At 47.0% G+C, this 22,435-nt stretch overlaps 2 protein-coding genes across 33 annotated transcripts in view; one reads left to right on the forward strand and one right to left on the reverse strand.

Moving 5' to 3' along the window:
- The window catches only part of LRRFIP2 (LRR binding FLII interacting protein 2), a 109,598-nt gene extending 95,318 nt beyond the window's left edge, over positions 1 to 14,280 (forward strand). For 22 of the 26 annotated variants that reach the window (XM_061395873.1, XM_061395849.1, XM_061395859.1 and 19 more), the window contains 7 exons: positions 4,688 to 4,789; positions 5,040 to 5,172; positions 6,815 to 6,864; positions 11,327 to 11,447; positions 12,835 to 12,914; positions 13,492 to 13,596; positions 14,015 to 14,280. In XM_061395873.1, the coding sequence (XP_061251857.1) occupies positions 4,688 to 4,789; positions 5,040 to 5,172; positions 6,815 to 6,864; positions 11,327 to 11,447; positions 12,835 to 12,914; positions 13,492 to 13,596; positions 14,015 to 14,125 (702 nt within the window). In that variant the 3' untranslated portion in view covers positions 14,126 to 14,280. The remainder of the gene's footprint in view (positions 1 to 4,687; positions 4,790 to 5,039; positions 5,173 to 6,814; positions 6,865 to 11,326; positions 11,448 to 12,834; positions 12,915 to 13,491; positions 13,597 to 14,014) is intronic. The other 4 variants (XM_061395863.1, XM_061395865.1, XM_061395875.1 and 1 more) reach the window with 1 other exon arrangement.
- Positions 14,281 to 16,137: 1,857 nt separating this feature from the next.
- MLH1 (mutL homolog 1) overlaps positions 16,138 to 22,435 on the reverse strand; it is an 88,190-nt gene continuing 81,892 nt past the window's right edge. For 6 of the 7 annotated variants that reach the window (XM_061395841.1, XM_061395842.1, XM_061395847.1 and 3 more), the window contains exons 15-19: positions 21,571 to 21,634; positions 18,443 to 18,607; positions 18,081 to 18,173; positions 17,674 to 17,787; positions 16,138 to 16,458 (exon numbers count right to left, since the gene is read on the reverse strand). In XM_061395841.1, the coding sequence (XP_061251825.1) occupies positions 16,291 to 16,458; positions 17,674 to 17,787; positions 18,081 to 18,173; positions 18,443 to 18,607; positions 21,571 to 21,634 (604 nt within the window). In that variant the 3' untranslated portion in view covers positions 16,138 to 16,290. The remainder of the gene's footprint in view (positions 16,459 to 17,673; positions 17,788 to 18,080; positions 18,174 to 18,442; positions 18,608 to 21,570; positions 21,635 to 22,435) is intronic. The other variant, XM_061395844.1, reaches the window with a different exon arrangement.

A 22,435-nucleotide genomic window follows, 5' to 3' on the forward strand; every position in this document is an offset into this window, starting at 1 on the left:
TTCAAACTCTGTGGGTAATTTGATGCTCTTACATTGTAACAATCTGGAGAAGAAGCAGAGGATAGAGGGTGGTGGGGGAGAAGTTATTAACATCCCATAAATCTTTGGTGAATAAAATAGGAAGAGATTAGAATCATTTTAATTACGGAAGTGGATAGGAATGTAAGATTTTGCTGGCGCTGCCAAACTGTGACGTCACCTCTAATTGTATCCTCGTAACTCCCCAGAGCAGGGGCCCAGATAAGGAAGAAGTCCTCAGTGCCTTTTTGCTAAGACCTTTAAGTAGATCCCAAGTACTCTGGAAACTGAAAACATTCCTGCCAGTTCATCCCAGGTAGCCTTTTGACTGGCAACCTCCTCATGGCATAGGAGCTCTGTTCTGGAGACTCACCTTGTCAGGGGAGATGGAGGAAGAGAGAGGAGGAGACCTTTGGCCTGAGGACCTAAGGTCTTGTTCTGCTTGAAATTAGCTGGTCATGGTGGGGCTCAGTCCCTGAGTCATGTCCGACTCTTTGTGACCCCATGGACTGCAGCCCGCCAGGCTCCTCTGTCCATGGAATTCTCCAGGCAAGAACACTGGAGTGGGTTGCCATGCTTTCCACCAGGGGTCTTCCCAGCCCAGGGACTGAACCCATCTCTCTTCCATCTCCTGCATTGGCAGGCGGGTTTGTTACGACTAGCACCGCCTGGGAAGCCCAAACTTTTAAAAAATGTTGGAAATCATTGTAGACTCACGAGATCTTGTGTGCCCTTGATCCAGTTTCCCCAAAATGTAACATCTTGTAAAACTATAGTACAATCAGGGCATTGATCTTGATCTAATCTAGATGGAGCACATTTTCATCACTGTAAGAGGTCCCTCCTATCGCTCTCTTGTAGTCATATCTGCTGCCTCAGCGTCACCATCCCAGGTGCTGGCAACTGCTCTTCTCCATTTCTATAATTTGTCATCTTAAGAATGTTTTATAAAGCAATGGCACCCCACTCCAGTACTCTTGCCTGGAAAACCCTATGGACGGAAGAACCTGGTAGGCTGCAGTCCATGGGATCGCGAAGAGTCGGACACGACTGAGCGACTTCACTTTGAATTTTCACTTTCATGCATTGGAGAAGGAAATGGCAACCCACTCCAGTGTTCTTGCCTAGAGAATCCCAGGGATGGGGGAACCTGGTGGGCTGCCGTCTATGGGGTTGCACAGAGTTGGACACGACTGAAGTGACTTAGCAGCAGCAGCACAGTATGTAACCCCTTGAAATTACATTTTTTTCACTGAGAATAATTCCCCTTAAGAGTCATCCAAGGTGTTTTATGCATCAAAAATTTGTCCGTCTTTTGCTTTAAAAAATTGTTTTGTTGTTGTGGTGGTGGTAACATACAAAAAATAACATAAAATTGACCATTTAAATCATTTCTAAGTAAAGAGTTTGGTGGTATTAAGTCGATTCACATTGCAGGTTCCACAGAACCTCTTTGCATCTTGCAGAACTGAAACTGAACTTCATTAAACAACTCCTCCTCAGGGCGTCCTCCTCCGTCCCCTGGGAGCCCCCATTCTACTTTCGTTTCTGTGAATTTGACTATTCTGGGTACCTTATATGTAGAATCATACAGTATCTGTCTTTTTGTGACTGGCTTGTTTCAACTAAGCATCATGTCCTCAGGGTTCAGACGTGTCATAGCCTATGTCAGAGTCCTTCCTTTTAAGGCTGGATAATATTCCAGTGTGTGTTTGTGCCCTTTGTGTGCTCATTCATTTGCTGATGGACACTTGGCTGCTCCCATCTTTTTGCTGCTGTGAGTAACGCTGCTGTGAACATGAGTTTGCAAATCTCTTCTGGTGATTTCTTTTGGGTACATACCCAGGAGGGGAATTGCTACATTATATGGTAATTTAATTTTTTGAGGAACAGCCATACTGTGTTCCATAGCAGCTGCACCATTTTGCCTTTCCAGCAGCACTGTAGAGGGGTTCCGGTTTCTCTCCATTGTTGCCAACACTCTTTTTTTTTTCAGTAGTAGCCATCATACTGTGTGTTAGGTGGTCCTCCCTTGACTTTTAAAAGATGCATTTTAAGTATCTGTGACTACCTGATACATCACGTCTCTAGCTTCACGATCAAGATTTAAATTTAGTAGCTCCATGAAGGAACATGGCCCTTATTCTCATATAGTTTTCTTTAATTTCAGTTCAGTTTTCTTTAATTCTTCCATTGACCCTAGCACCAGAGTCGTTCTGAGCACCCAGGGGTTATGTGTCGAATCGGTGTGTGTGAGGGCTTGTATGTCCCTACAGCCTCGCACAAGGCTCACTCCCATTCTCACTAAAGATATTTGTGCCTCTATGTAATTATAACCCATTGTCCAAAAGTTCAGCCTTTCAGGTTTCTTGACCCTAGAATTTGAGGTTAGGTCAGGGGTAAAAATTATTTAAAGCTCCGCAAGCTGTACTTTTTACCCTAAAAAAATCTACTGTAGGAACAATTATGGAAGACAAGCCCAAGAGTGGTGATTATATGGTCAGGTAATACAGAGGATTTCAGATCCAGTGTGAACGCATTTGGTCCAGTTATAAGGTAGTTCAGTAGTCTTCAAACTCTGTGGTAAGATGGGAGGATTTACAGGATGTATTTTCTTTTCCCACCCCTAATTATGGGAAGGTGAAATTTGAAAGTCCAAAAGTAAAGATACAGTCTGCTGTGAGATTGGGAAAAGGAACGAACGGCGTGTACTAGCATTTGCTAGAACTCCAGTTTCAAATTGGTCCGTTCCTGAGGGGTTTTCTCGTGTTGTTAACCAAGCATGCTGTGACGGTGGCCGCCACCCCGGTGCGTGTGGCGATGCATGGCGCGACAGTGCACGTGGACACCTGTAACCAGAACAGCAGCCCAGAGGGGAGAGGCTGCCGCAGACGGGGCGGCGGTGCTGGGCTCTGCTCTCCTAATGTTACACTTGCTAGTAATGTAACAGCGATAGATAATACTGGCTTGAAGTGTTAGACTAAATGCCTTGTGTGTTAGGAATGCACATTATTAACTCACAGGCAGACTTTCGACACACAGTATGAACCTAAATTGTTGAAAGAGGAAGCTGGATGGTCACATTGCAGTTTGGGCAAAGGAGGAATAGGACTTGTCCTGTGAACTACTTCCCCGTAGCATCCGGGGTGACAGTAAGGGAAGATAATTGTGGCCTTCATGGGGTGAAGATACATATAGAGTGTGCGAGGGCTTTGAACCAAAAAACAGGATTCATCTTCTGGCTTTGCCATGTACTGTGACTTTGGATAAAAAACATAGCCTGTCGGAGCCTCAATTTTCTGATCTGTGAAATGGGGATAAGGAAAGTACAGGGTCTATAAGGGAAAAATTAAATATAAAAATATATGAGAGCCGTCGATTTTAAGACCTGGAGCTACACAAATGGCAGTTGCCATCGTTCCTTATTTACTTACTGGTTGGAAAATAGGATTCTAATGATTTAGAAAGTTGTCCAGCTTTTCAGCAGTGAGTAACTAAGCAGTTGGCCCACTTCTAGACTAAACCAAGAGGAGAGTTACCTGTTATAGTTCAGCTTCTTGCATGAACGGGAACGCTGGTCAAAACATTAAACGTGGGAACGAATGTGCAGACAAAAGCTTTTTCAAATAGCCCAGCTGCTAGATGTCTGCACACACTGCTTGACCTGGGTGGCTTTTGAAGTCTGGGCTATTTTATGACATAACAGTGCGTCAGCGTGGACCAAACGTGTTCCTGCTTCTGCTCCACTGTCCTCAGCTCTGACAGCTGTGAGCTTTAGGCAACAACAGGGAAAATACACGAGGAACCCAGGCCGGCTTTTCCTGAACCTTCCTGCATCTTCCGCACTGCAGGGTGCTGCCACTGAGTACTCCTTTCAGCCTGGGCCCGTGGGTGGTGCTGACATCATCCTTTTTTCCGGTGAGGAAACTGAGGCACGGGTCAGTTAGTAGGTGCCGGGACTCAACAGCCTGTTTGCAAACCCATATTCTGCTACCTTCCATAAGTGGGCTAGGTTTATTTCATCAGTTTTTCACATTTTGAACGTATATCAGAAAAGCAAACAACCATTAGTTGCATTTAATTAACAAAAACATATCCTTGAGAAATGGCGGGGGTGGGTAGCTATTTTTAATTGAGTGGTATATGAGGAATATTTTACCATATGATGTAGAGAACAATTACTGCAGCCAGTATTTAATTAAAATACATTGTATATATACTGGTTATTCCAGAACCCATTTTTACTTTTTAAAAAATCAAGTATATTCTTGAATATACTAGTTCAGTTTAACTTGAAATGTGGGTTTTGGACTACCTAACAAAAGCGTACTTGGGAGATTTGTCAGGAAAACTTTATTTTAGTATTATTTCTTCTTCACTTTCCTTCTCTGTTTATTTTCACTGACTAAAAAGGGCTTGTTTTCTTGCCTGATGTGCTAAGCATGCTCTGCCAGATTTACACACGATTAACCACTTTCTACAAAACTTTCTTCTGAAGCTAGATGCATAGGACTCTGTGTCCCCTCCACATCTAACTGCTTGTGTCCAAAGCTCTTAAGGCCTCCTTGTCCCTGACGCTTTATCTTTTGAAGTTGAATCAGGCGCTGCTCTGCTCCCTTTCATTTGCTCTCTCTCTGTGCCCTTTCTCCTGCTGCCCCATCCAAACCAGGCCCTTGAGAAACTGAAAGAGCACGCGGGCTGCCTCAGGAGCGAGCGGGACGCGCTCCGGGAGGAGCTGGCCAAGCTGAAGGCAGCGGTGGAGGTGGGAGAGGTACGTGAGCTCCTCGCCGCTTTGCTCCTCCTCCTGCCGCCCTGTCCCCTCTGCCTCCTAAACGCCGAGTGTCGTTGGCTCTCCCGCCCAGAGCTGGTAGGTGCGAGTCCGTCTGCAGAGCTGGACCCCGTGTGGCTGGTGCTGACCAGGGGTCCCCGCAGCAGGCGTGTGTCATCACAGGGCCACCGTGCTGCCGCCTCCTGCCTCCCTGGGGGCTCTGCTGTGACACTGGGTCTCTTCTTCCCTGCAGAAACACGGCTTAGTCATCATCCCCGACGGCACTCCCAATGGCGACGTCCACCAGGAGCCCGCAGTCGGGGCCATCACCGTCGTGTCTCAGGAAGCCGCCCAGGTCTTGGAGTCGGCAGGGGAAGGGCCGCTCGGTAAGACACTGCCGCTGTGTTGACTAGGGTTCATGTTGTCTCCCTGGACATCAACCTGGTCACATCCTCTGTTGGAAAACAAAAGCCAGGGCGGTCTGAGCCTTCTCGACATCCTTTGAGAGGAAGACACTTGGGCACGCTGTCTTAAGACGTCCTTGACTTTGGGAAAGCAGCACTTGGGCCCTTGCCAAGCAGTGAGTGTTAGGGGGGAAGGCCCCTGGTCGGAAGCATGTGGGTGTGTGTATGTGGCTTTGTCATTTAAACACTACTTTCTGGGAAGAGAGAATCCAGCACATCTGTCCCGGGGAGCCAGAGGCTGGTCGGTGGCTTCCTGAGCGTGTTCAAAGTTTCTTCTTCCGGGAGCATCTGGTTTTCTGTTCTGTGACTCACGCCAGGATTCTGTAGCTCTTTGCCGCTGCACTTCTTAAGGCACCAAACAGATGACCAAAAGTTATCAGAGGACTGTTATTCCAGAGCAGGGCTTCTGAGCCTCTTAGCAGCTTTTTGACCAGGAACTATTAATAGGTCTTTTGTTACTTGAATGTTATTGACCAGAGGCGTTTCAATATTCACTTACATAACAAATTGCCAGCCACCAGCGTTAGTTTCTACAAAAATCCCCCAGTCAGTAATGCTTTAAGGGCTAAGCCACTTGAATTCGATGTTTTGAGAGCCTAATGACACTACCCTCAGGAAAATGCCCATCTGCTGTGTCCACTCAGAATCCAGTCCTAGAGGATGGCACAGGTGGATACTGTAGCATCAGCCACTTTTATATGAAAAGTGAGCTTTCTTCCTTTTTAATTTTCATGCATATGTCAGTTTCCTAGAAGAATGTGTATATGACAGCGGCAGGCCCGCTCTCAAGGAGGGAACTCTGGAAGCGTAACCGTCAGCCCTCTGACAGCGGAGCACGCATGGAGCACGGGCGAGTGCAGCCACGGGCAGCTGCAGGGTTTCCTCTGCCTTGTGGGGTGGCTGGAGCCTTTGGCGGTGACTGGTTGACCGTGGGGAGCCCGTCCTCTGTCGGCATCCCGTCGGCCCAGGGGCTTGTTCTCCTGCGTGTTGGGAGGGAGCATCCATCCCGAGGCTAGGAGCGGCCCCGTGGTCCTGCTGCGGAGCCTCTGCTGAGCCTTGACGGCCCACGTCTCAGTGCGCGTCCCACGCCCCCCAACACACACAGGCTCTGTGGGCCTTGCCTGCGCCTGGCATTGTGTTCCTGTGCGTTCTTGGCTCCAGCACCCCCTCTCAGGCTCATTCTCAGCCCTGTCCTGTCTCCCGGAGTTTGTTTTCTTATTCTAAGGGCTTAAAAGCCTGTGTGGATACCCTTGGCTTTCAGGGGATTGTCTCCTGGTAAAACTTGCAAAGTTTTGAAACAAGGAAATGATCTTTGTACTTTCATTTGTCTTCACATGGAAAATCACTGCTCTTGGGAGCAAATGTATTCAGTGCCTGATAAACATCAACTGTGTGGAAATATGTCTTGGATCATCTAGTACTTTTCCTTTCATCATTAAAGCCTTCATGTCTTTTGATACTCAAAGTGGTAAATTGTTTATCAGATGTTTGCTATTTGTGAATTTGAAGAATTATTTTAAATTGTTTATATACTACATCATTACAAACTTTTCATTTGTTTTAGACGTAAGGCTACGAAAACTCGCTGGGGAAAAGGAAGAGCTACTATCACAGGTAAAGGCATTCTCATGGGAGGGTAATCTTAATTGTAACTGACTAAATCATGTGGCAAAACGTGAGCAAATCAAAATGTGCACCAGAAAGACATGTGCTTATTTCAGACATCATTACTCAAGTAAGAGTTGAAGGATAAAAAGTCATTTTTACCTCTGTTGTCTCCTAGTCTTTACGGGACACAGCTTAGGGAGTCAGCTCTGTATGCCTGTTAAGAAGGCAGATTCTCATGTTGGCCCCTTAGCTGACTGAGGAGGTGCGCACTGCCCTGTACGCTTCTGTGTGACGTGCCTACGCTGCTTCTCGGCTCTTCTGCTTAAGGCGGTCCTGGTGGCACCCCTCTGTGGAGCGTGGGGGCTTCACTTCCTTCATCCCCTCTCCCTGCCCGACATCTGCATTCCCGTCCCCACTCCCTCCCCACAAAGGGACAGCGTGACTCCCGTGACTCCCATCGGTCTGTGTCATCAGAAGCCTGTGAACACCGCGCACAGTGGAACCGCGGGGCGTATTCTGGGGTTCATCTCCTTCACATCTCCGTGGTTCCCCTCAGATCAGGACCGTGGTTGCCTCATCACGTGCTTGGTTTCCTGTGTCCTGGCTTCTCTTAGCTGCAGACTCCAGCAATGGTTTCGGCCCACACTCGGTGTTTCCGATGCCTCGGGTGTTCCCTCAGTTCCATTTTCTGGTTCCTGACGCGTCTGGCTCAGCCCTTCTGAACATGCTGGCTCACTCCCTGGGGACAGAGACCTTACCACCCTGCTCATCATCTGAGGTTCCCTTTGCCTGTACAGCTCCAGGCTGGACCCCATTCCGCGGCGTCTTAGGCCTCCCTCCCTCCACCTCCATTCTCTTGCTCGGGTACATCCCCCAGCAGCTTCTGGAGAACAGTTTGGGGGCAATAAATTTTTCTTAACAGGAATGAAAACCTGTGACAACCTTACCCCTTTATTCAATTAACAGTTTGATGTGGGTATGGACTTCTTTGTTGTAATCATTTGCATTCATCTTGTTTTTCAAAGAAATTGTTTCAGTGTTTTCTGGCCTCCTGTGTTTGGCTATTGAGAATTTCAAGGATATTTTGATTTTTGGTATTTTTATCTGTGACCTGTTTTTCCCCTCTGGAAGTGTGGCCCATTCTCTCCTTTCTCCCTGGTGTTATGAAAGTTCAGTGATGCGGTTTGGCATTTTGTGTGAAAGCATTTCTTGTTTCTCCAGGCACATTTAGCAGCATAGGTGTAGGCATGGAGTGAGCAGAGTGTTAGATTTCACCAAGTGAGACTCCGGCAGACATATGCCAGAGTGTTGATAAGCCTTGAGATTAAGCTGGGTAAGGAGCTTTATGGGAAATCCAGGAAGACATCAAGGCACAATGGAGAGAAGATGCAGACAATGGTCGTAGGTGCCTGTGGGGTGGAAGGATTTTTGGAGTTGGGTGCAGAGAGAATGAACTGGAAAGATCAAGAGTAGTGGTTGGAAGATGCACGGGGCTGCACTGGGTAGGGCTGGCTGGTGTGCAGTGAAAAGATCTGGTACATGACAGTGGGAGCAAGCAGCTGAGGGTGGGGTGGGGTAGATGGCAAGATCCTTGTTCCAGAAACCGAGGGATTCATTGTAAGAGATCCTCTGCTCAGATGGATTTTGAATTTGCCAACAATTGAGGCAGGAATAACCTTGCGGGTATGTTAGGAGCCACAATGGTGACGAGAGTGCGGGGTGATGGTGGTGAGTGTTTATAAAGAGGAGATGTGATTGGGAGCTGCATTAGGAGTTCAGGGAGCCAGAGGGAGGTGAGTGCGCAACAGCAAGGAGAGCAGGAGACCCTGATCCGTCCTCGGGCTCAGCAGGGGTGAGGGGCTGCCGGGCTGCAGGGGAAGCAGCCCCTCGGGGGAGCAGGCTGGGGTGATGGGCACGTGCAGAGGGGACGGAGGGGCTGCTGATGACAGAAGGTAACCAGAGGGGGCAGCGCAAGGGTGGGGCTTTGGGGAAGGTTAGGAAGTGGAGACAGAGTCGGGCTCATCCAGGGTCCTTTGGGGACGAGCACAGGGGAGGGAGGGTGAGCCTTCCTGAGATGGACACAAGGAGGAACGACAGGGAAGATGAGTTAGTCCTGGCTGCCCTGAGGCGGGTAGTGATGTCGTGGCTGAAAGGGCAAAGCTGTCGGGAAGGATGGGTTCAGTCCTGGTGCCCAGCTCACCCTTCCCCGTGGAGGGGCGGGCACACTTGGTCCAGTGCCCCCTGGGGATGGAGCTAAGGACGGTCGGCGCTCTGAGCATGCAGCCTCACCTTTGACCCGAGGAGGAAGGGCACGGGAGGCGTGGTGAGGCCTGGGCTTGGCCCCAGAGGTGGCCCCATGCGGGCGAGGATGGCGGGCTCTGCTTCCTGCGTCTCTGGGGCTAAGTGTTGTAGGCATTTGGGGAGCTCGACTTTGATTTCTGACTTGGGGGGGAAGGGGAATAGGTCTCAAGCCAGATACTCTCTCTCCTGGTTTTCCATCCCTTTCATCTCATGTGTTCTGCTTTCTAAAAGATGTTCTCAACTTTGCCTTCTTGTTTTTACGGAGTTGTAGTTCTGAAGTCATTTCAAGGACGCATTTTCACTTATCTCAGACAATATTGATAGGTTGGTTGATTTGCTCCCCTTTAATTTTTTCTGTCTGCATAGTTTGTTTCATTCCAGATGTTCTTTTATGTAGATTTATTTAGTTTTCTGTTTAAAAGTGAAATACTAAAAAGCTGGTGGGCAGCTTGTTGGTGGGGCCCATCCGAGTTTCTGTGAAGCCTGATGTGGCTGGCTGTTTGGTTGGGCACCTTCGCCGTGGGTGTGCTGGACTTGTGTTTCAGGCTCGTCGGGATTCTAGAGCGCGCCTCCCACCTTCTGCCTGAGGCTCCAGTCCCGGCCGTGCAGCGTGGAAGGAAACAGGGTGGACTAGAGGCCTCACCCTCAGCTCAGCTCTGTCCATCTAATCTTCTTTTCCATTCATGGGACTGCTGTCTCCAGCTGGACCTTTTTTCCCAATCCAAAGTCCCTCAAGTTACCTTTTATTTTATAAATTAAAAAACTTAGGTTATAATTGACATAAAATAAGCTGTTGTATGTGTGCTTAGTCGTGTCCGACTCCGTGTGACCCCACGGACTGGAGCCCGCCAGGCTCCTCTGTCCAGGGGATTCTCCAGGCAAGAACACTGGGGCGGGTTGCGATGCCCTCCTCCAGGGGATCTTCCCGACCCCAGGACTGAAAGCACATCTCTTATGTCACCTGTGTTGGCACACAAGCACCACCTGGGCACACACTTAAAATGTGCAGATGCACATCCGTAGATAGTTTCCAGGGCGCAGTGACGGAGCACCACAGGGTGGGCGGTGCAGGGCAGAGGGCTCTCCCACTGTGGAGGCGAGGGCCCAGGGTGGTGTGTCAGCAGCGCGGCCCCTCCGGAGGCCTGCGGGGGCCTCCCAGGCCTCTTCCCGACGGCCAGCCGCTGGGCCCCTGGGCTTGCTGACCACGTTCTCTGTCACACGGCTCCCCTCTGTTCGCGCGGCACTCTTCTGATTAAGGACCCCAGGCACACCAGACTCAAGGCCCACCTATTCCAGTATCATTTCATCTCAACCAAGAGCCTCTGCAGTGACTTTGTTTCCAAAATAAGATCACACTGTGAGGCACTGGGCTTAGGACTGTAATATACGAACTTTGGGGGGACAGCAGCCTGTGAAACGTCACCCCAATCAGCATGGTAAAAACGTGCATAAACCCCAAGTCCCTGAGTCCCTTTGTGAACCTTCCTTCCTCTCCCACCTCCTCCCCTTCTCCAGAAACCACCGATGTACCTTTTTGTCTCTTCAGTTTGTATTTTCTGGAGTTTTCTGCACTGCATATACTTAGCTTGAAAGTCACCATTTTCCTGCATGTGTCAGCAGTATATTCGCTTCTTTGGCCAAGCAGTAATTCCTTTGTATATACATGGACCACTGTTTGCTTTACCCTTCTGTTGATGGACATTTCAACAGTTTCTTGTTTGGGGCTATTAATGAGTAAGCTGCTATAAATGGCCTCTATTTGGGGTAAAATATGGTAAATTTTGTAGCCAAACTCAAAAATATATTTCCAATTATTTCTGTATACAGCTTTCTAAATAAGAATATTTGACCTAACTCTCAAATTAGAACAAGAAACATCTAACTGCCGTGGGGTTTTCCATTTTAAACAAAAATTTAAAAATACCCTAAGATGTGCTTTTCTACAGATGAACACAAATAATGAAATATGGCTATTTTCATTAGGACCCCTGGTCCTGGAGCTCTCTCTGTTTGAACATTTGTTCACAGCTGACCTCCAGCACCTGAGCAGAGTTAGGAGGGTCTCTGAGTGAATCATCTGTGGCCTTATTCTAAGATGTGGCCACGGGGCAAAGCATCTGTTTCATTTGAGAGGCTGGGTCTCACTGATGAGCCTTTCCTTCTTCAGATTAGAAAGCTGAAGCTGCAGTTGGAGGAGGAGCGGCAGAAGTGCTCCGGGAGAGACGGCACAGCGGGCGACCTGGCAGAGCTGCAGAATGGCTCGGACCTGCAGCTCATCGAGATGCAGAGTGAGCCTGGGCCGCACGCTCCCCTGGGTGGGCTGCGCGAGCCTGTGGTTCCAAAGATCAGCCCTCAGGGGGACCAGAAAAGCTGTCCCAGTCAGTCACGGACTGAAGAGCCTGCTTCTAGCTGGTGTGCTTCCTGGTAGTGCTCTCCCCTCTGGGTGACATGATTTCTAGAACATCTTGCAGCTAGTGACATCGTGACACTGTCCTTTTTCACATTCCTGTGTCATCTGTAAGCATCCTTCCTACTGATAAGTTTTTCTGGGGAGTTTATCTTAGATGATTGGAGGGATATATTCGGAACTAACTCACACCACTGCAGAGTGGTTTCAGAATTTTCCCAGAAATAGTCTTTATTAGATGGAATTTAAAACAGGCCACAAAGTACGCCCATTCAGTTTATCTGAATTCAGTTTTCCTGCCTTTCTGGTTTTGCCCCACATTACTGAATGTTGTAAAAACACCTACTGTATTCCCAGTATTCCACAGTAGGGAGACATCTGTATATGAAAAATGTATAATCCACACAGGGGAGACTTTTTTATTTTTCCAATTTCAATAAGGCGTTTCTGATAACTTATTTTAAAATACTGGTTCCGCCATGACCTTTTTCCTCTACATATTCTGAGTAAGGCCACATAGGCCTTTTTGGACAAAAGCTTAATTAGAACTTACCATTAACATTTTTGTTAAATTTGGATTGCTGGAAGGAATTTTTCTCCCCCAGGATTTCTGAACTTCTTGTTTTAAATAGCTGTATATCTGACCTAGAAACAAACTAATGATTTCCAGCTCTATCCCTAACACATTATCACAACATACAACTGAAAAGCATTTATTTCAGTAAATATTAAGCGTACATTGTGTGCGGAGCACTTAGCTGGAAACAGAGGTGGATTCAAGAAGCTGAGACATACCGTGGACCTGTGGTGTCCTATGTTCTATATAATGTTAGGGAAACATGATAAATGTCCTACGAGTGCAAAAAAATGCAACAAAGGAAGGAGAAGCTATAGTTAACTATGGAGGGTCATGAAGAAGGTGAAAACTGAGGACCTTAATGGCTGGGCTAGACTCGGAGGTGGGGAGAAGGGGCCCTGGTGTGGAGAGCAGGGTGCCTGGGGTCAGGGGAGCCAGGGCAGGGGCCCTGCTGTGTTTACAGCAGGGCTCCTTGATTAGAGCTCTACCTGCACGCATCAGAATTTCTTCTAGGTGCTTCAGTAACAAGGCACGTCCCGGAGCACAGATGTGCCAGGACCGGTGAAGGGAGCTGCTTCGGTGGCCTGTGTGCTTTGCACTGCACGGCCCTCTCCTGGGCAGCAGGCAGGCCTCACCACCTCTCGTCACACCTGCATCTCTGCGAGACGTTCATTATTCTTTTCTCTTCTAGGAGACGCCAACAGACAAATTAGTGAATACAAGTTTAAGCTTTCAAAAGCGGAACAGGATATAACCACCTTGGAGCAAAGTGTAAGTCCTTCCTGTGTGTGGTGCCAAGTGATTTCAGGCCCCCTGACAACACATCTGCTTCCTGCATCTCAGTGGCTAACCCCGTGAGCACCTAGGTTTCTTTGAGCTGTCTCTGCAGTTGGATTTCTAGAAAAGCTCCATGTTAAAGTGGAGAAGCCAACAGAGGACTTCTGCCTTCTCTATGAAGGAAGACTGAAGCTATACTTCCATTTCTTGGAGCCAGTTCAAGAAGATGGTACTTTATGATATATTGCCTTCTTGCACATTTTAGAAAGCCTAATGACTTCTCCATTCGGGGCATCTCCTCCCGCGATGTTACTGTGGCTCTTAAACAATGTAGTCGTCATAAAACCGAACATGGGAAACTGGCCCTGTAATGACTGCACAGCTCATCCTCTCGAGGGATGACAGTTCTTGGTTTATAAATAGCAGTTGGGTTGAGAGGACCTCTGGCTCGCCCTGAGGGGCTCGTCAGTGCTTGCTTGCTTGGAGTCTGTTATGACTCGTGTTTCCATCTTGGCTGCGAAACAGCTGGTGGCTCCGTGGCAGCCCCTGAGGACTGTTCTCGTGTTCACAGATCAGCCGCCTGGAGGGGCAGGTGCTGAGATACAGAACCGCTGCTGAGAATGCGGAGAAAGTCGAGGATGAGCTGAAAGCAGAGAAGAGGAAGCTACAAAGAGAGGTACTTACTTTATTATGCTTCTTGAAATAACGTTCCTAAAAAGAAAAGCTCCTCTGGAAACACATTCTTTGCTGTGTAAGGAATTTCATCGTGGCTCCAGTCTTCAGTGACACAGCAGTGGGACCATTTACTCTGTGCTGGTTTCTCTGTGACCTGCACGGGGACTGCCATTTACTTTATGTTTTGCTCAGATAGTGAGGAAAAGGTTTCATTTTTGTTTTAGATGAGGTGTGTGTCTGTACGCCCTATCTCTCAGCACCACTGGTTCACACCTCTGGCTGGCTGAAAACATAGCGACCGCTGGGTGCCCTGTAGCCACCCTGCCTGGCAGTGATTCCATCTCCCCCAGAGTGCAGAGGAAAGCCCTGCGGGCTTTGTTTCTGACCGTGACAAGTGACCGCTCTCTTCCCGTCTGCAGCTCCGAACAGCACTGGACAAGATCGAGGAGATGGAGATGACCAACAGCCACTTGGCCAAGCGGCTGGAGAAGATGAAGGCCAACAGGACGGCGCTGCTGGCCCAGCAGTAGGGCCCCGCCCGGCCCCAGGCCCGCCCCGAGGGGCTGCCCTTTGGCCACTGACGCAGACCCCTTTCAGGACTGTTTGAGCTTTGGCATTCAGATAGCCACCTTTGTATTTTCTAATTTATGAGAGAATGAAACAGGTTTGAATCTTCATGAATGAACACTTTGTGTGTAGTTTGATTCTAGACTAAGAACTAGTCCATGCCGTTATTTTTTATTTCCGTAATTTTAGAATCAAGTTTACTCACCATTTTCCCCAGCCGCCTCAGTGACTGGGCCCGGCTCTGGAGGACAGCGGCTCAGCGCCCGCTGAGATACTTCCTGGAGACCTCAGAAACACAAGTGCCTTCTCCACGGTGCAATTCAGACTACAGTGATCTCCAGGGGCCAAGAGACACTTACCCTTAATATCAGGTAGTGTTTATATTTAGTGAAGAAACAAGTTCACTGGTGGGGAATATATGTTTCACTCAAATTTGTATGTTTGGAGGAAAAAGCCTTTTTTGTAAGATATTTAAATTTATATAAGAAAATGTTAGAAAAGGATATGGGAAGTGTATATAAAACTTGTTTTATTGCATGGGGCAGGGGCGCCCAGGGCCTGTTGCTCTTAAAGTAAGAGTAGGGGCCTTAGTCTTCACATCAGCTGTGCTGTATCTTGTAAAGTATTTCATCTGCTGCTTATTTGTGGAATGAAACCTCAGACCAGCCCGATGGAGGAGGAGGGAGGGCAGGCCAGGCAGGCGGAGGTCGGCCTCAAGAGTCTGTTAAACACACCCTTCTGCCTACAGTAGGCTACTGACACATTCGTTAAGAGGAGCCTTTAAAACAAATCATGGCAGTCACGCCCCTCCTAGCTCACACCCCTCTTCTCTCCTTAAGGAAAAATAATCTGAAATACAGAATTTCTTTTAAGAACCTTGGTTTCATCTTTAAAGGTACCCAGTTCGAGAGGATTTTGCCGTGGAGTGTGTAGCCATGTTGCAGTATTTGTGATTCTCTGTCGTTCTCAGAATCGAAGTGGTTTTATGGAAATGATTATTGTATCTTCAACGTGTTTACACAAAAAATACGGGGGAAGTCTAATGAATTAAGGCCACATAAGATAAAATTAGACATGAAACTAGGTAATAAAGTTAACTTAAATATGAATAAGATCTCTAATAATTATTCTCTTCTTTAGAATAATTATCATCTATCTCTGTTTTTAAAACATGGAAACCAATGTCCTGAACTGAGGTGATTTCATGTGGGAGTGGGCAGTGGCGAGGCATGTTCTGGGATGCAGATTCATCCTAGACTCCCATGCCTGGAACCGACATCCTGTGTGGTCCAGGAGGAGGCCTTGGAGTCCCTCTTCCTCTCCGTCCGTGCTCGCTCAGCCTCTGCTCCTCCCAGAGCGGCCTGTCCTTGTCCATGTCTTTTCCAAATGGAATGGCTCCACTTCTCATAAGATTCTTCTGTTCTTTTCTGCTGGACTTTACCTCCATACTACAGGCATTCTTCCTCCCAGTGCTGACTGCACATTTCTTAAATGCAGGCTGATATTAATTCAAGTTTGTATTTTTATAACACCCTTCAAAGAAAAATGCCTAGAAATGCCTTTATCATATGCTGGTATTATTGATAGCCGTTAACAAAGTAGGCTAACTTAAAAACTCATGCCTGTTATGCACTGCATAAGGACTGTTCAATTTTTTTTTACACTAGTTATTAAAGGTACTAATAGACTGACCATGTAGAAAGCTGAACTGACAATACCATCAGAGCCTCTCAGGTTCAGGTGCCTTTTAAAAGCATAAAAAACATAATGTCTATCACCTGATATTAGAAATTCATCAGAATATAAAAAGAATCAATCAAATCAATGCATGATCTATATAAAATTTTTAAGGCCATTTAGACTTCTTATCAGATGTCCAGGAGGCTTTCAAACTACTTTTGGAAGTCTTCAACACAATCAGGTATACACTAGGTGAAAATGGATTTCATTTGCAATGAAATTAAATAAATCACGCTCAGGACAAATGTAGCTATTTATTTATAGTCAATCTGCCACACATGAAGCAGTGCTCCTAGTGAGAAGGCGTGCGTGAGGTCAGAGTTCCACCTACCGACATCAAGACACAAAAGGAAGAACAGACCATCCCAGAGTCCCCAGACGACCACAGTCAGCACCTCTCGAAGACTTTGTAGAGATCAGGCAGGTTAGCAAGCTGCAGGATGTTCCCATCTTCTGTGAAGTGTTTTGGAGGCAGCAGGTGGGAGCGGAAGGCTTTATAAATGACGTGCTCCACAGTCCACTTCCAGGGGTTTGCAGTGGAGCCAGGCACTTCACTCTGGAAGAGACAAGGTAGAGTCCACATCCCCGTGTACGCCGGGCCTGGGGAGTTGTGGTGGCTTATAGAGGGGCTGTGTGACCTCATGCCTGAGACGTCTCTCTTCTAGGCCAGCCTCTCAGGGATCCCGCAGGCCTGAGCACAGCAATGAGGGGGAGAGAAGCAGCCACGGCTCTTGTGATGCTTCCCGCCATGGAAGCTGTTTCCATTCAGGGACAGTGCTCACTGTAGCAGCATCTAAAAAGCCATGTCTCCTCCTGACTGTGGTGCCTGAACGGCAGCAGTAGGAAGTACACTCCACAGTCACTTTGAACACACCCCACAATGGTCCCTCAGCGTCCTCACCCATGGAATGGAGCACAGCCCGTCACCTCAGAGGACGAGTGCCGTCACCAAGACGGTTATGTGGCTACAGTGACTACATGTCCGTCTGACACCACAGGCAGACCTTGTGTTACTGCACTTTGCAGACTGTTGTGGTTTTGTTTATAAACACAAATTGAAGGTTTCTGGCAACCTTGCACCACATCTATGGGTGGCATCTCTGCAACAGCATTTTTAAATGTGGGTATATATACTGGCTTTAAGACACAATGCTATATATTGCACTTAACAGACTACAGGAGGGTGTAAACATAACATTTTATATGCACTGGGAAACCCCAAAATTTGTGCAACTCGCTTTATTGCAGTGGTCTGAAACGGAACTTGCAAAATGTCTAAGGTGTGCCTGTGTTTCAGTCACCTCTCCTCACCCAAACAAACCCCCCGAAATAGTTGTGGATTGAAAAGCACTGTCATCTGACGTGGAAACATGAAGAGCCCAGGGACCTCCCTTCCGAAGAGCTGGGGACCTGGCCCACTACAGCCAGGCCCGCCTGGCACAGCAGTGGCAGAGGCAGAGTGGGGCACACGCGAGAGAGGCGGGGGACTGACCGGGACGTGACGGCTGTGGCTGCACACTCCAGGCTCACAGTGGGGACACGGGCCCCCGAGCCCTGGAGCCCACCTTTTCTTACTACAATGGCTTGTTTGTACATCTGACAGATCACTCTAGAGGTACCTTCCAGCAGTATTTCAGAAGGAGATAAAATTCGTAAGAGCTGACCACTGTGCTAAAGCTGGTGTGCCTTGGATCACAGGAGTTCAGAGAGGGGCGGGCTTGTGTGAGGGCCCATCCCAGTTCTGGAGCACCAGCGTGTATCGCCCTCGTACCTGCTGGCCTGAAAGGGTTGACTCTGCAGACACATACTGCTTCCGGATGGAGTAAAACATCGCACATTCTTTACTGAGGCTTTCAAAACATTCCTTTTCTTCATCCCAGTTCACCTGATCCAAAGAGAGAATTCAATATGTCAGCATACGCACATGCTTTAAACACGTTCCATTTCTAAATGGAGATAACAGACAACTTAAAAGTACGCATGATTTTTAGGCGATAAAGTTGTAGACTGGAACTGCTGAGTACTGCTGGGGTGGGTGGGCACAAGAAGGGCCTTAGCCTCATTACCCTTTTCCTCCTCATCGTCACAGATGACGGTGGAGCTGCAAGCCCGCACCCCCCTACCCCCCGACACTCATCGCCCCACAGGACTGTCATCAGGATGTGCTCCATCACTTGCCTCTGTGGCCAGTCGGAGGATGAAGATAGGCAAACCCTCCAGCGGGGGCACATAGTTGTCGATCAGAAGGGGTAATCCAACCAGGTTCCCTTCCTGGACAAGGGGGATAAGAAATCATGCTGTTACAGTTTAAACCAATCCCATCTCCCTGGTGCTTGCTCCAGGTCCTGTCCTCAGACTTGCTATTCTGGGCGACCACGTTGGGCCCTGGGGGGCAGCAGAGGCAAATGCTTAGAGGGCTTCTCTGCTGGCACATAGCAGAGCCACCTGCTCTTTAGGTCTGCTCACCAACTGAACACAGCAAACCAAGTCCCAGAGATCAAGGGGGACTTACAAGGGAGACAAAAACGGCCCTCACCCACCTCATCAATCTCCAGAGAGAAGTAGTCTGCAAGCATCTCAGCCTTCTTTTTCAGAAACTCAACAATGTACTCAGCAAGTCCTTCCTTGGGACCATCCTCCTCTGTCCAGCCACTCTCGGGACTGTCTAAGGCGAGCATGGCCAGGTCAAAGAGTGGTGCTGGCTCCTAGGAAGGGGCAGGAACATTAGGAGCGAGTGTTAACAGGGCTTCCAAACACTGCCTGAACTCCCACAAGACCACTGTCACCTCAGCAGGTGAGAAGCCACAAATCTAGCACTCATTCCTCAATTCCCCCAAAGACACTTGAAAATCTACAAAAGAAGGTTCTCCTCCTCACCAATGGCCATTTCAACAGAGAAGGTCACCGACAAAGACCTGCTGAAAATCTGGGAAAGGCAAAGCCACGGAAGGCACTTCCTTTTGTGTAGCTTTAAAGACCTCGCTTTCATATTTCCAGAAACTCACGAGGCCGAACCTTCATTTCTTCCTACCGCCTTACTAAAGCAAGGGGGAGGGAAAGCACGTTAAAGCAAATGACATTCAGGTAAATCATCTGTTAGGAAGGAGACTGAAATCTATCGTGAAAAACAAGATGCCTCAGTTTTCATCCATTTCTCCCCTCTGAACACTGTTACTGTTGTCACATTTTACATGTTACAGACCCACAGTGCACTGCTCTTACTTTTCTGTAACAGAAGAGTCAATTAACAAACAGACCGAGCTATCCTAGATATTTATGCACTCGGTAACAGAGCTTTAAACTACATGAAGAATGAAACAGAACCGTGAAGAGAAACATGCAGTTACATGGAGGCTTCCACATCCTTTCCCCAGTAACTGACAGACCCAGTGGACAGAAAATCAGCATACACAAGGCGTCAGTGTCACCAACAATGTGAGACACCTGCCATCTGGGGAGCATTCTACTCAACAAGACCGGAACACAAATTCTTTGCAAATGCGCGTGGAATATTACCAACACTGAATATACTCTGAGCCATAAAACAAGTCTCAGTAAGTGTAAAAGGATTCAAATACGTTCTCTGCAAAAATGGAATTAAATTAGAAATCAATACTTGATCTCTGAGAAAATTCCAAATAATTAAGAGACTAAGTAATATATTTCTAAATAATGTGAGGGTCAAAAAAAATCAAAAGGAAATTTAGAAGTATTCTGAACTGGATGAAAATGAAAACTTATCCGAATGTGTGGGACGCTGCTAAAGCAGCACTTGGGAAATTTTCACAGCACTTTAAGTAGAAGTAAGGAAATAAGAAAATGAGAGCAGGTGTCGATGAAACTGAAATCAGAAAAACAACAAAAGAATCACTGAAACCAAAGTCAGTTCTTTGGGTCCAGATTGACAAACCTTAGACTGACCAAGTTAAAAAGAAGACATAAATGACCAACGTTGGGATGAGAGGTTACATCACTACAGATGCACAGACGTTAGAAGAATACAAAAGATTAGGAACAACTTTACGCCAATAAATTTGAAAACTTAAATGGACAAGTAATTTTAAACTTAATACAAAGGCCCCTCAGAGCTAACATGAATAGCTCTATACCACTAAAAATTTTACTTAAAAATCTTCCTGTGAGGAAATCTCCAGGCCCAGATGGCTTCAACTGATGAATTTTACCAAACATTTCAAGCATTAACAATTATAAACAAACTCTTTCTGAAGATGGAATAACTATTTCCCAACTCATTCCATGAAGCCAGTATTTGATACCAAAACCAGACACACACAAGAAAACTGCAAACCAGGAGGGCGTCCCAGGCGCCACTAGTGGTGAAGAGCCCACCTGCCAATGCAGGAGGCGCAAGAGACGGGGGCTCGATCCCTGGACCAGGAAGGTCCCCTGGAGAAGGAAATGGCACCCAACTCCAGTATTCTTGTCTGGAGAAGCCCATGGACAGAGGAGCCTGGTGGGCTGCAGTCCGTGGGGTCACAATCGGACGCGACTGAGCACTAGAGCACAAACTAGCATCGTGCAGGAATACAGATGCCAAGAGTTGTGAACAAACTATGACAAGTCAAGCCCAGTAAACTATAAAAAGGGTAATAGATCATGTACAAGCAGGGCTTATCCCAGGAATGCAAGACTGGTTTAAAATATGAAAACCAATCAATGTAATTCACTATATTAACAAACTAAAAAAAGGAAAACCATACAATTATCTGAACAGATACAGAAGAAGCATCTGAAAAAAATTCAGCCTCCCTTCCTGAATAAAAGCCTGAAGCACACAAGGAATAGAAAGGAATTTCCTCAACCACCCTAAGGGCCGTCTGCAAAAAACCTACACACTTCACAGTCAAAGACTGAATGCTTCCCCCAAGATTAAAAAGAGGAGTATTTCCATTCTCACCACTTCTGGTTAGACTGTACTTAGGTTCTTGCCGGTACAACCAAGCAAGAGAGAGAAAAGGCATCTGGGTTGGAGAGGAAGGAATAAAACTGTCTTTATCCACAGATGCGATGGTCATATACCTAGAAAATCTGCTGGAATCAATAAAAAAGCTACAGCTAATAAGTGAGTTTAACAAGGCTGCAAGACAGAATTTCCAAAACACTTGTATGTACTTCTATATACTAGCAACAAACAATTGACAATTTGTAAAAAATGCCTTTTACAATAGTATCCAAAAAATGTGACTATTAAGAAATAAATTGATTTTTCTCCCCAAATTGATCTATAGAATACGCTCAACACAATCCCAGTAAAAATTCCAGAGGGCTTTTCTGTATATCAAATGTAAAAAGAAGATACAAAACTACATGGATGGTATGATTTTTAATTCTAAATTAAAATGTTAGTTGGGGTTGTGTCTGGGTCATGGGCTTTAGAGAATGTTTATATCTGCTTCTATCTCTTTAAGTTTTAAGTAGATATGTATTAGTTTCTATAATAATAAACATTTTAAGTTGGCTACCAAATGACTGTTCTGCTTTGTATAAAACTATTGTAAGGATACTTCCATATGCAACTCATACATAAACTCTTCTAATCACATTTAGAAACACTTAATATACAATAAGTAAGATAACGGGGTAGGGCTCTTTTCAGAAATGACCAGCTGTTGAACTCTCAGAAATGAGAAGCAGGAAATAAACTTACCGATAACCTCAGAACACCAAAATTGGCAAAATCATAAACGAGAATCTGGTAGAACAGTTCTTCACTGAAAATAAAAATGAAGTGACTTTAAGGAAAAGCAGAATCTGTGCTTGAGAGCCAAGGGGCAGGGACAAAATGGGAGTGAGAACCCGAGACGCGGTGGGGTGAAGGCATGCGGCCTCGCGGAGGCCTTTCCAGCAGTCCTGGGACCTGCACTGGTCACAGCGCTGAGACTGCCTGCCCTGCCAACACCCGCACTCTGTCCCCACCTTCCTGGTGTGGTAAAAGGTTCTGACACCCAGTGGTGACAAAGTTAAGCAGTTTTTGCTCACTATTCCCCACTGGCAAAGAATCGTATAAACCATTTCTTTTACAACCCACCATCTAGAAATATGGGCTGTACGGGGAGGGCAAGGGACTTCCCGTGTGGTCAACAGTGGACAGACTCGGGCTGCATGGGGGATGGTTTAGGCAGCTGTGAAGTGTACAATATACTGACCTACCTGCAGAAACACAGAATTGAAATGACTGTACTCCATAGTTAATGAAAGAAACCTGCACCACACAGGTCTTGTTTAAAGACTTGGTTATTAAAGTAGACAAAGCACGGCAGCAGGGACACCGAGGTACCCAGAGAGCCGCTGGCTGGTCCTGGCTCAGAGGCTGTCAGTGGGGAGGGAAGAAGCCAAGTCTAAACCCCCGCTTTCAGCCAGTTCATATGCTCGCTGGGAAACTGTTCCCATTTATTAGCAGCTAGGATTCTAGGACTGGCCTAGGTTTGTAATCATGAAATCAAAGAACCGAAACGATTGTGATTTGGGATCTTGGAAATCATGCAGTTAGATTTCCTGGCAAAGAAAAAGGG

The sequence above is a fragment of the Bos javanicus genome, chromosome 22 (genome assembly GCF_032452875.1).
Source record: "Bos javanicus breed banteng chromosome 22, ARS-OSU_banteng_1.0, whole genome shotgun sequence".
NCBI lineage: Eukaryota > Metazoa > Chordata > Mammalia > Artiodactyla > Bovidae > Bos > Bos javanicus.